Source organism: Simochromis diagramma, unplaced genomic scaffold (assembly GCF_900408965.1).
Source record: "Simochromis diagramma unplaced genomic scaffold, fSimDia1.1 OVJJ01000571.1, whole genome shotgun sequence".
NCBI lineage: Eukaryota > Metazoa > Chordata > Actinopteri > Cichliformes > Cichlidae > Simochromis > Simochromis diagramma.
The window spans coordinates 1-13067 of NW_024386885.1; the positions used below are offsets into that span (position 1 = coordinate 1).

The following is a 13067-nucleotide window of genomic DNA, read 5'->3' on the forward strand; positions in this document are numbered from 1 at the left end:
AAGAATCACCAGTCACTTTCTAATGAAGCTGTTAAAATGATGGATTTTTGAGTGTCATAGGGCTGCTCATCAGCTTGACCATACTGAGAATTTACTCCAGTCTTCAGCTCTGTGCAGCTTCCAGAAACTCTTTGATTTCCTGGTCTGCAGCCCTCTCATATTTTCTTTACTACACACCAAAAGAGCGGATGCTAACGTCGGGCCGAATTCACATTTAGAATTTCTTGTATCAGGTATCAAAACCCAAAGACTGTATACAAAAGATGGATGATGCTTTCAGGTCTGAAATGTGATACCTGAAGTGTCTTGCATTCTCTATAACAGCAGCAAGCAATTCTTCTGCTTGTTCTGCTTGCCCCAGTAAACATTTTCTCACCTGTGGCTCTGTCACAGGTGTTACATCTTATTAAATACAACATCATGTTCACTTAGGAAATTATGGTCCCATTAGCATCGCAAAGGAAAAAGGCAGTTATGCACTTCACTGTATGAGTATACAGTCTCACTTGGTTTCTTAGTGAGTCACCACTCAGTCCTTCTGTCAGTTTTCGAAACACGAAGATTGCAAAGGCTAAAATGCTAAGCTCTGTGAAGCTCTGAGTAACTTGTTTACTATCCAACAAGGGGCATCCAATCTTAGTATGCAGTCTATGATGAAATCTGCTTCAGGAAAAAATGGTGTGTGTGTGTGTGTGTGTGTGTGTGTGTGTGTGTGTGTGTGTGTGTGAAAAACTTTTCTTTTCCTTTTTTTTTTTTTTTTTCTTTTTTACTATTAAGGGTCCAAATGAGGACTTAATTGTAAGCAAATGGAAAATGTATATTTTCTGGGTGAAAACAAGGAACTTAAACGTCCACCAGTAACATTTTATGCCAGCATTTTTCACGAGAACAAACATTTCACTGCACAATGTCTTCTTATATCTTCCTTTTGCTTTAAAAGACCATACTATGGACTTTTTAAAAATAGATGTATCAGAGAGATCTTTATTTTCATGATCGGTTTAGGCTTTAAACGAATAGATAAAGGTCTGTTTAGTCAGTGTTGAGACTTTGCTGCACAAATACATTTTTGAATCATCTGCCATTATTTTCTATTTCCTCTGTTGTTTTGATGTTTTTGAGTTCCTTCTGTTGGAAATCTGAAAATAAAGAGTTTACTGTTTAATAGTGAAGCATTAAACAATCACAAACTTGTAGTCATACTGGGTGGCTTTTAAGTGTGAGAGTGTATGAATAAATAACTCCTGAACAAAAAGAGGCTTTTCATGAAGCAAGCTTCAAAAAGTTGGCTTATGTAGGGAAATTCCACATTAACAGCAGCTCCATCAAACCCATTTAGAAATAACTGTAGGTCATCAGTCTCATCTCTGGGACAAACAGAGGTCTCATCAATTCACAATAAAGAAAACTGATCCTGTTGATCAGCAGCAATGAGCTCAGCCACCCGTGGAAATGACTTCTGTCCCACTCAACCCCCTCTTGGTTCAGTCATTTTTGCCAGTTTCCAGATCATCTGTTATGAATGACCGTGTTCCCTTTCTGCATAATCACTGTTAAAAAGTAACTTGTTGCACAGACTGTCACGTATTCAGGCCCAGACACATTATGTATGATTTGCATTTTGAGCCCTGTTACATAACTATGACCATTTGTTGGAAATGTCATTTAAACATATACGATGCAGTGAAAAATTTCCCCCTTCCTGAGATCTTTTTCTTTTAATTTTTGCATATGTAAAAGGTTTAGGATTATCAAACAAATTTTAATATTGACAAAGATCATCCAAGTAAGTACAAACTACAGTTTTTAGAAGATGATCTTATTTATTAAGGTGAAAAACAACTTTCCAAATATACATGGTCCTATGGCAAAAAGCGACTTTTCCCTCCTTTGCTAAATCATGAATTTAGTGTGACTAACTGCATTTTTTTTTTGCAAGCTGATTTTAATTCCTCCACAGTGACGTGAATAACTCATTGCCAGTTCTTTACTACGGCGACTGTAGACAGCTGGAACAGCTGTGGCTCGCAGACACAGCGTGTGCCAAACTGTGCGGTTTATGTGTAACAGTTTGTGTTTGGTGAAATTTGCTGAGCAGTTTCAGACACTACATTTGAAGTTAGCTACCCCTTGCTTACTTTGTACTTCTGTAGCACCAGCTACATGAAGAAACGGCTTCATTAACTGAAGGCGCTCACTTTAACCACCAGCTGTAAAGACTATCCTTGTGGAAATGCTGTGTCAGTCCAGCAGGTACTTTTTTTAATCATGAAGGAAAGCTCTTACTGGGGGCCACTCTAATTTAGGTGACTTTCCCATGATAAGTCTAGTTAAGCCAGATTAATTTCTTAAACTAAACCTCTTACTGGTAGATAATCTTTATCAACATTATAAAACACCCTGTAATTGTATTCCTAGACTAAGACGTATTCAGGTGTGGTGAACATGAGACGTAGAAGATCAAAATGACTCACGCCAAAATAAATACATTAAAAATCTGTACATAAATTTAAAAAAAAAACCTTTAATTTGACCAATATTTTACAGTTAATCTGCATATAGTATACTGTTAGTTTTTTTTTTTTTTGTTTATTTACCCATTATTTAGTTATCATTTATCAATATTTCCTTTCTTTTCTCTCTATGTTAATATTTATGGAAGTCCTGCACCACTTGCATAACCTTGTTCAGAGTCATTTTCAAGAGTTAAAAACATAGATTGTATATAAAAGAGGAATGTTGTGATATTACCATCTTATAGCTGACCCAAACGCACACGTTCATATATTGCTTTTATCTATACCTAAGGACTTTCTTACAATTTCACTCACTCACACACACACACACACACACACACACACACACACACGGGGGTAAACTCGGGGGTCAGTACCCAAGGATCCTGCAAGACAACCTGCTCAACCACCTGAACCAAAGTTGCCCAGATGCAAAACAATCCAGCATCGCAAACAGACTCTGCAGACAGTCTGACCTGCAAAAACTATTAATTTTCAACATTTTTTCTGATGAAAGTATGTTAATGTATATTAGTTTGAGGACCGAACTTTATGCAAGTCAGTGTGAGGAAGACTGTTCTGTTTTTTTGCACCCATACTTCTACTGTTATGAAATGATTGTCCACCTAGATTTTTTTTAATCTTTTTTCCAATTACTGAACTAAAATAAAAATTGTTTGTTTGGTTTCTCTTCCTTCCCCATAGATTAGACAGAGAATGTTAAACACACACTTAGCGGGTCTGTCGCCGTGCTGTGGCACGCGCTATTTACAAGTGTAAACACTCCCAAACTGCCCAGCAGCAGTATACACATGCACGAGGACACTCCTCAACTTACAGCACATGTCTGGCCCCTCCTCATCGTGATCCCGTTATCAAAACATCAGCCTCTACTAGATACAGTAGCTGCTGAGAGCGAAGCAGTGACAGAAAGCAGTCCGGCTGTTTGCAGAGAACACCTGGATCTGTTCAATTATGGACGCTTCGGTAAAAACAGCAGGAAAAAGCACAGAGGCAGCGAGAGGGGATTTAAAGGAAGGTGAAGCGGCACAGAGCTCCCGCGGCTGTTGCCAGAAATGTGTCCCTGGATTCATTCCGACAGTTTACCGCAATGAGCTTGTGCAACTTTTCAAACTAGCGGGACCAGTGGTAAGACTGTGTGGACACAACAACTGAATAGCTATATTTAACTGTAGTGGTGTTTTTATTCTGACATTATTTGGCATCCCTTGTTTGTCGCTCTCTGTGTGATGTTACTGACAGCAAGAGCTGATTTACTACAGACGTTGTGCCATGTGTCAGTAAACTTGGGACTCGTTCTTAAGACTGTGTTATATCTCGTCCCGTTTGTTTAAACTAAACAAACCCGGGACTGTAGGACCGAGCTGTTTATACCTGTTTAGTTGCTTAGACAGGTTTGGCATCATGTTTATTTAATTTTAGATGCATTAATTGTGTTTAATGGCTTATTTGGATTATATGTCAAATTACCCCAGATTTTGCTTAAAGCTCAACAACATACATTTGCTTCAATATTTCTTAAATGTTTAACATCTTTAAGTTACTAAATGTTTTAACCATATTCATTACTTATTTATTTTTCCTTTAAATGTATTTCTAAATACAACACAGAGTCAGTATCTCATCTTCTGTACTTCAGGTCATTTCCCAGTTGATGGTTTTCATGATCGGTTTTGTCAGCACGGTGTTCTGTGGTCACCTGGGGAAAACTGAACTTGCAGCTGTAGCATTATCAATCGCGGTGAGCAGACATTTCAGTGCCTTTGTTGTTGAACCGTAAATATGCATCATTTTTTACCCCAGTTTATGCATGTTGTGTTTCGTTTGCAGGTAGTTAACGTCACTGGTATTTCCATTGGCACCGGTTTGTCGTTAACTTGTGATACCCTCATATCTCAGGTAGGGTCCTCACCAGAGCTTTCACTTTATTTGTGTAACCAAGACAAACACAAGCAGCACAGCTGGGTTCCCAGGTTCTCCTGGAATCGCCTTTTAAACATCTTAACACTGAGCTTTTGTGTGGAGTTATTTTTCTATGATCAGTCATACCCTTGTTCTTTGGTGGGATTCTGTGTTTTCCAACTTTTCTCACCCGAGCGTCTGTCTACCTGTTTCACGCAGACGTATGGGAGCGGTAACTTGAAGCGTGTGGGTGTGATTCTCCAGAGGGGAGTTCTGATTCTGCTGCTGGCCTGTTTCCCTTGTTGGGCCATCCTCATCAACACTGAGCCTCTCCTACTTGCTGTCAAACAGAGTCCAGATGTCGCCAGGTGAGCTGTTATTAACCAGCAATAACAGACGCGTGGATGTTGTGACACTGCTGAGCATGTGTCTGTCTCGCTCTTAAAATAACTCAAGTTATGCAAAATGCCAAGCACTGTTAGTTTGTGCAAAACAATGCAGTAATCTAAAAGCACATTATAGTGCTGCAGTGGCAGTGCACAGTTAACTGAGCACTGGAAAATTCAGACGTTTTCCTGAACAAAGATTTTAGCTAAAGCCAAAAAGAAAAAGAACTGTGGTACCAGCTGTGTAAAAATATTTTTAAACCAGTTTTGTTCATTTGTTGAAGTATCATAGACTAGAAATGTCTGTTTAACTGCTAAATCCTCCACTTTCTTCACCACCATTTTTCAGTTTTTAATCCGAACTGTCAGTGTGCTGGTTCTTACTGTTTACTGTTCACTGACTTTTTTTTTTTTTTAAACATAACACAAATATGTGAATTCAATAATGCAAAGGCATGAATTTTTCATTCAGGAGAACAAATTATGACCTCTTCACACAGATTATGGAAATATTTAACTTTGTACTTGCAGGGCTTTAAAATTAAACTCAGGAAAACAGCAATTTGCATGTCAGCTGTTAAAGTCACTCAGCTTTCTATGCAAGTGAGTTTAGGGTTCATCATTACTGACCTGTGAGGAATAACTGGTTAGATTTGTGTACTGGTTTACAGCCCAGCAGCGTCTCAGACTACATGCTATGTTAACATGCTAATAACATGTCTCGACTTTTGGGTAAAGTTGCAAAAAACGTAATTGACATCCCGAGACCTGAGATGCATTTTCAGTTTGTCTAAACTATTTGGGATTAGTTGGATCTGATAAATTCAAAAATGAAGCATCATCATTGGTCACACAGGGTTTATTTTACAGCATAACACAATGAAGTCACTGTTGTTTACCAAAGTAGGAAACAGTAATGTGCAGAATGAAGTAAAAGAACAAGCAAAATGCAATGTGCCCATAATTTATGTGCAGTCTCCATCAACAGTGTTGCAGGCTTACTTTGTCTTTTCATTTCCACATGAAGCCTTTCCCAGCTCTATGTGAAGATCTTCATGCCTGCTCTGCCGGTGAGTTTGATTTGACAGAGTTTTGAAAGGTGTTAAATAACCAATTTCAGCACGGCTAAAAGATCTGTTAGATCTCTGTTCCAGATTCAAAGTTCTTAACAGTTTAATAGATTTACACATGGTTAGGTTTGTGCGGTCTTTCATGTTTGACGCCTGCTGATCTTGGTTGATGACGACTTTTTCTCCAGAAGCAGCTTAACGTTTTAGGTTGTTATTACAATATATTAACATCAAACACTCATTATTCTCAGAGGATTCAGTTCAAGCCATCCGTAAATTTTCTTCCACTTGTTCAAATCAGGGTTGCAGGGGCACTGGAACCTATCCCAGCTGTCACAGGTCTAGAGGCAGGGTACAACCTGCACAGTGTATAGCAGGGCTAATGAAGAGACACGAACCATTCACGAACACATTTATATCTCCAGCCAATTTAAAAAATCACCAGTTAACCTAACATGCATGTCTCTGGACTGTGGGAGGAAGCTGGAATTCCCAAAGAGGACCCACAGGCACAGGGACAACATACAAGCCTTGCCTAGATTCAAAGGACCTTAGCTAACTGTCCAAATTCTTAGCTCAGTTCAGTTTTTTAGCAGCTCCAATTCACAACAGTCACATTAAGGCATTTATATTGCAGAAAATCAGACAGCAATCCCACAAACTCTGGGACAGAGTAGACAAGGGTTAATGACATTCAGTGGAGGCATATAAATGCAATGAATCTGTAGTAACTGCAACTTCTTATTGTCATTTGACATGTTTCTCAGCCTTGGCTGTTTATTATCTTCAGTAAAAAGTGTTAGCGTGCTGATTAATCTAAGATCCGATCATGTGCTCAAATTTGTTCTTCACTTCTGTCAATGAGTCTCTTATAATTTAATGTTTGCTTTCTTCAGGCTGCTTTTATGTACCAGCTGCAGGGGAGGTATCTTCAAAATCAGGTGCTTGAACATGCAAATGGCCCAACATTACCTTAATAGTTGGCTGTGCATTTAAAACATGAACATGAATGTTATGTGTATTTTGTGATTTGGTGTACAGGGAATTATATGGCCTCAAGTTATAACTGGAGCAATCGGAAATGTCTTTAACACAATAATCAACTACGTCCTCATCCATCAGCTGGATTTGGGTGTTGCGTAAGTTTTCCTCCATCATTCCTGTGACATCATTGGTTGAATGTAACTCTAAATTCAGTCAAAGAAAACGAATGTGTTTTAAATTCTTTATTTAATGATTCAGTGAATTTAGGTGAATTTAACACAGATTGCACGATAGATTAAATGACTAAAAAGTCAAATAAAACTTACATTACCTTCTAATTTTAGTTTGAGTAGCTCTGTTGATAGCGTTTCATTTGATTGTCACTTTAAATATGTGGCATTAAATGTTTATTTTTTACGGTGTTTTTGTCTTTAAGTGGGTCAGCAGCAGCCAATGCCATCTCCCAGTATTTGCTGGCAGCAGTCTTATTCATTTACATGTACTTGAGAGGTCTGCATAAGGCTACATGGGCAGGTCAGTCATTTTACTTCTACAGGGAATCTTGAACTTGCTGAAATGTTTTTATTTTGCTGTGTCGTTCGCCTTATTTCACATTCTGTCCAGTAATTTCATCAATTTGCATCATTCAGCTTTTGGCCTTTCATACCTGAAGTTGTCTATTCTAATTGGTCCAGAGCTTAATGTTTGATAAAATTAGTTATACTCTATAACTGTGTAATGCAGTGTGGAGGAATGGTTACATATGTGACAGTTACTATTCTTTAACAGGAGGGTTTCAATAAAGTTTAAGTCATCTCTGTAATAGTTAAAACGTGTGGGATTTAAATAACGTTTCATGGTAAGGTCAAATATATGTAAATCCTTCATTAGTAATTGTTGATCCTAGGCCTATCATAAAATTATAATTTAAACCAATAGTTTGAAAGATGACATATAGAGTCACTCGGACCCACAGGTTGGTCCCTTGACTGTCTCCAGGAGTGGGGACCCTTTGTCAAGCTGGCTGTCCCCAGCATGCTCATGCTCTGTCTGGAGTGGTGGATGTTTGAAGTGGGAGGATTCCTGGCCGGTGTGATCAGTGAGGCCGAGTTGGGAGCTCAGTCAATAACCTACGAGCTGTCCGTTATAGCATACATGGTAACTCAGTTTTGCTTGCATGTTGACTTGGCGTTACATTTTGGAATTACACATGGACTTTTTCCATAGATTCCACTGGGGTTTGCTAGTGCTGCCAGCGTACGGGTTGGGAATGCACTTGGTGCAGGAAACATCGAGCAGGCCAAGCTGTCAAGCAAAGTCCCCATCATCTGTGCATGTAAGAACCGACGTATTATTGTCTGTGTTACACAAATGGAAAGCACTAAAAATACTGATAACTGAGCAGTAGCAGCTCTAGTTTCATTTCATATTGAGCCTCATAAATAGAAAATTTTGAATAAAATATTGTTAAATAAGCATATGAAGCATAAATGTAATAAAATATAAATCCATCCATCCTGCCACCTCCTTAACAGCTTATCCAATTCCATATTGTTGATGGGAGCTTATCCCATCATTAGCTAACCTAACATGGATGTCTTTGGACTGTGGAAGGAAGCTGTACCGAGCTATAAACCATGCAGGAAGGCACTTCACAGCAAAAAGGTCATGGGTTTAAATCCACTGGCTGCCTGTGTCCTCTTGACCCATCAGAGTAAATCAATAAAAATATAATCTAATAAACCCAGCTGCTGTATTTAAAGTGCTTTCTGTGTCCTTGTCATCGCTTTTTCCTTCATTATTAAGATTGAATGATTTTAAAAGAGTGTAATGCATTTTATTCTGGTTTCTTTTTCTCGTTGCAGTCATAATAGCGTGCTTTGTCAGCGCTATTTTCTGTGCCTGTAAAAATGTAATTGGATACATTTTTACTTCAGAGCTGTAAGTATAATTTCTGACCTTTAACCTCTACTCTAGGACGAGTTTCTCCGTTACTTACTTTGGTATTCTTGTATAGGTCACATCAGGTTGTTTTATGTGGCTGCTTGAACTGTTGAATGTTAAGTAAGGCTTTAACTTTCATGCTGACTCACAGACACATACTGGTGCCAAATTAAAAAAACAGTTACGCTTGTTATTCATCCCTTTGTCCCAGTGTCCATTTCATTAACTGAAACAAGACTGGTTTACATTGTTGATTAGATAAAAATGAACACAATGATCAAATAATTTCATGTTACATGTAGCTCATTGCATTGAAGGTCGTTTTTCAAGTTTGTGTATGCTTCATGGTGTTTGATTGTATTTTAACTGCACATATTTTTTTAGTGATATTTTGCAGAGGGTTTCTGACATCATGTTGGTGTTTGGTTTCTTGCATCTTGGTGATGCAATTGCGGTAAGAAATGATTTTACAGCAGCGATCAACATTTCAGGCTAATACTGAAAAATATAAAATGTGATTCAGAGAAATCTGTGTTTGTGTTTACAGGGCGTGACTGGAGGAGTTGTCAGAGGTGTAGGAAAGCAGTCGGTTGGTGCTCTGTGTAACCTGATCGGGTACTACTTTATTGGCTTACCCACTGGCGTGTCCCTGATGTTTGCAGCCGAAATGGGAGTTGTAGGTGAGGGTGGCAGAGCAGTGAAGTCATTCCAAGTTCTTTTATTTTCCTTCACAGTAAATTAATGTGACATATTCAAGATAAGAGAAAATGTTATTTGCTGTTGTTGTCATCTTTCTGTGATTATTTACAGTTTTACACAAAATCATGAAATACAAAATGCTCAGAATTACAATTACATAGAAAAATAAATACATTAGATGTAAAGAAAAAAAAGTATTAATAGGAAAAATTAAATCTTTAACCTTTTAAATGAAACATTTTAGACAGTATTCTTTATCTAATCTTACCTTAAATTGTCTTTCATTAAAATGATGCATATACTGCTGACGGTATGCGAAAGCGACAATCACTGCATGTTAAGTCTTTCAGGTTATGCTGTATTGGGACAAATGTGTGCAGCAGTCAGAAATTAAATGTACCTCCGGCCTGACAAGCAGGCAACCCATTAAAACTCTTCTTCTTCTGTTTTTTCTGCTGTAGGGTTTTGGACAGGCCTTACGGTTTGCGTGTTCGTGCAGTCGATCTTTTTCATCACATTTTTGTGCAAACTCAATTGGAAGAAGGCTGCTGAAGAGGTGCACACCTGCATCTATTGACAGTTTATCACACTTTCACTCATCAAAGCATGTCATTAACTGTTGTGTCTGATCAGGCTGAAGTGCGAGCAGGAGTCCGCGTCAAAGAAGAAAAAGACACGATCAAGATGGAAAATAGAGGTGAGTGGGAAAACTGGCTGAAACATTCCCGTTATTACAGTGTCTTATTCATACTTCTCTTTCCAAACCCTAGACTCTAATCGCATCCAGACCCCAATCGGTACTATTGCGTCCAGTGGTGAGAGCGCCGAGGTGGACCACGTATACATGGAGGTGCAAATACCAGAAGAGAGTCAAACCACCAACACCACTACAGTGGGAGATGTTCTGTCAGTGTCACAGCTGGTGTTACGGCGCGGCCTGGCGATACTCATCATGATCCTCATCCTCGCTGCTGGAGTCATTACCAACACCATCCTCACTCCACTGCTGAAATGATGCAAAGTTGACAGTTGGACAAAAAGCACAAAGTTTATCTAAGTAATACAAATGCACCTTCTTTTGTGGGAGGGTTACCTACACTGTTGATTCAACAGAGGAACAGCTGTGTGCAGTCTGTGCCCCGTCTTACACTGTCCGGCCACAGAGATGAATTCAATAAGATGAAAAGGGCGGAATATGTAGTAAACAAAGGACAGCTTGTTTAAGGCCTTTAATGAAAATGTGTGTAAAATGAGGCCACTGTTTGATAATGATAATCAGTTTGATGATATTTTTACAGTCAATTTGTAACATACAGAACCTGCAAATAATTTAATACACATTTTATGAAGCGTCCAGTCCTCTCATTTCATTTTATATTTTGCTGTAATTCCATTCACACTGTAGCGGTATGTAGCAACTTTAAAGATATTGTTTGCATACAGTTAGTCACACTCCTTTTAAACATCACTGATAAACCTGTGTATCCTTGCTTGCAACTGTTGGAGCAGTCCACCTCTTTCCTTCATGTACATCTTAGGCAGGGTTAAGACAAGGAAACACAAAAGCAGGCTCTGTTCACTGGGACTAGGCCTGCTCTTGTAGGCAAAAAGAAAGCACTGTGCATCTTTACACACTATATAACTTTTTTCTGCTGACCTTTGTCCAGTGTTGGTGCAGGACAGTGAGATCCAGGCCACATTTCAGTTTGAGAACAGAATATAACAGAACAAAAAACTTTTATTGTAGGGTGGAACTGGTTCCAGATTGGGCACTTGGTCTGTTTTGGTGGAAGGAAGATACTGATGTTTTAATACTAAAGTAACATTCTTTACAGTCTGTATTTTCAGAATAAAACTATGACTGTGGTATGAAAAGTGGGACGTCTTCCAGTAATGATTTATAGAAATATTGTTTAACTGTACTCGTTTTGTCAATAAAGGGTCGAAGTTACTTGACCAAAACAGAACTCCAGTGACAGTTTTGTTTGTTTTTTAGTTGAGGGTTCGTGCATGAACCTTGGGGTTATTGTTGTATATACAGTGTTGGGAAGGTTACTTTTAAAATGTATTCCATTACAGAATACAGAATACATGCCCCAAAATGTATTCTGTAACGTATTCCGTTACGTTACTCAATGACAGTAACGTATTCTGAATACTTTGGATTACTTAATATATTATCATGCTTTTTACAACTACATGAATGTACTATTGTTGTGTGATTTATTACTATTACTGAAGGTCCACGACTCCGAACCGCAGTAAAGGGACCTCTGGCTACTACTGTGGGTTCTGTGTCGGGCTCGTAGCCGAAAACTAGCTTTACTTTGTTGTCTGGGTCAACTTTGCTAGCGAGAGACAGAGAGAGGCGTTGAAAGGCTGCTCCAACGGAACTTATTGTTTTCGGAGGAAAACACGAACACTGTGTACAGTCGAGTCTTAATAGCTTACTTACAACTGGGCTCGTCAGACACTCTTCTTGGCTGCAGTGGTTATTATTATATTTACATGCTTCCAGCTCCCGTTATTGCTCGATGACAACTCGTACTTTTCCACTCCCCTTTTTCTCCCTCCTCTTGCTCACAGACACATAACGGGTATGGCAGTCCATTCTCCCTGCAACACGGACTACACTGCCCATGAGGCTACATTCTTTAGAGCTATGCCTGTAGCATTCTGCCTGTTAGCTTAGCACAACAACAACAACAACAACAACAACAAACAAGCGCTCTCTCTCACCCAGGAAACACACAGTCGCAGAGAGAGAGAGAGAGAGAGAGCGTCACCCTGTAACCATGGCAACCGTAATGCTGCCGCTTGGAACAACAGAACGTAGCTGTCAAACAAAACCCAAACAGTCCTGACCCGCGACAATATGAAACAGGAAAGTACCGCCGTGTAATCCATTTATTTAAACAAAGTAACTGTATTCTAAATACCACCTTTTTAAACGGTAACTGTAACGGAATACAGTTACTCATATTTTGTATTTTAAATACGTAACGGCGGTACATGTATTCCGTTACTCCCCAACACTGTGTATATATGTAGTGTTTTGTATGCACACAAAATACATTTCAATGCCTTTGTCAGCATGTCCCCAAAACATATTGAATAACTGATTTCTCTGTGTAAAAGGATACAAATACCAAAGAAGATTTATCAGAATCAGAATACTTTATTGATCCCTAGGGGAAATTCTTTTTCGTTACAGTGCTCCATTATAAACAACCATTAACAAAGACAATACACTAACTAAGAATAGCACAATATATACAGGCATATATATACATAAAGGTCACTTATTAATAAATAGCTGAAAAAGGAAGAACATGCGCAAAAAGGGTGTAGCTGTTGCCGTAAACAGTGTGTTAAGTGGATACGCAATTCTTTAATTACGTGTTATAGTCACGTAATTAAAGAATTGTTTTAATTTTGCAGTGTCTGTCTAATTATGTTTCCTTTTTTCCCCAAGAGGAATGAATCAGAGATCGGATTGTGAAGCTTTACTGAAGAACTATATCTGTTGGTATCATGGCTGCAGC

General features: G+C 38.7%; 1 protein-coding gene across 1 annotated transcript in view; it reads left to right on the forward strand.

The window, feature by feature from the left end:
• Nucleotides 1-6: 6 nt before the first annotated feature.
• The window catches only part of LOC120734518 (multidrug and toxin extrusion protein 1-like), a 44083-nt gene continuing 31022 nt past the window's right edge, over nucleotides 7-13067 (forward strand). Inside the window, exons 1-12 of the mRNA XM_040033343.1 lie at nucleotides 7-3665; nucleotides 4177-4278; nucleotides 4368-4436; nucleotides 4659-4807; nucleotides 5853-5895; nucleotides 6792-6836; nucleotides 6937-7034; nucleotides 7316-7413; nucleotides 7856-8037; nucleotides 8107-8215; nucleotides 8745-8820; nucleotides 9208-9277. Of these exons, the coding sequence (XP_039889277.1) occupies nucleotides 3492-3665; nucleotides 4177-4278; nucleotides 4368-4436; nucleotides 4659-4807; nucleotides 5853-5895; nucleotides 6792-6836; nucleotides 6937-7034; nucleotides 7316-7413; nucleotides 7856-8037; nucleotides 8107-8215; nucleotides 8745-8820; nucleotides 9208-9277 (1215 nt within the window). The 5' untranslated portion in view covers nucleotides 7-3491. The remainder of the gene's footprint in view (nucleotides 3666-4176; nucleotides 4279-4367; nucleotides 4437-4658; nucleotides 4808-5852; nucleotides 5896-6791; nucleotides 6837-6936; nucleotides 7035-7315; nucleotides 7414-7855; nucleotides 8038-8106; nucleotides 8216-8744; nucleotides 8821-9207; nucleotides 9278-13067) is intronic.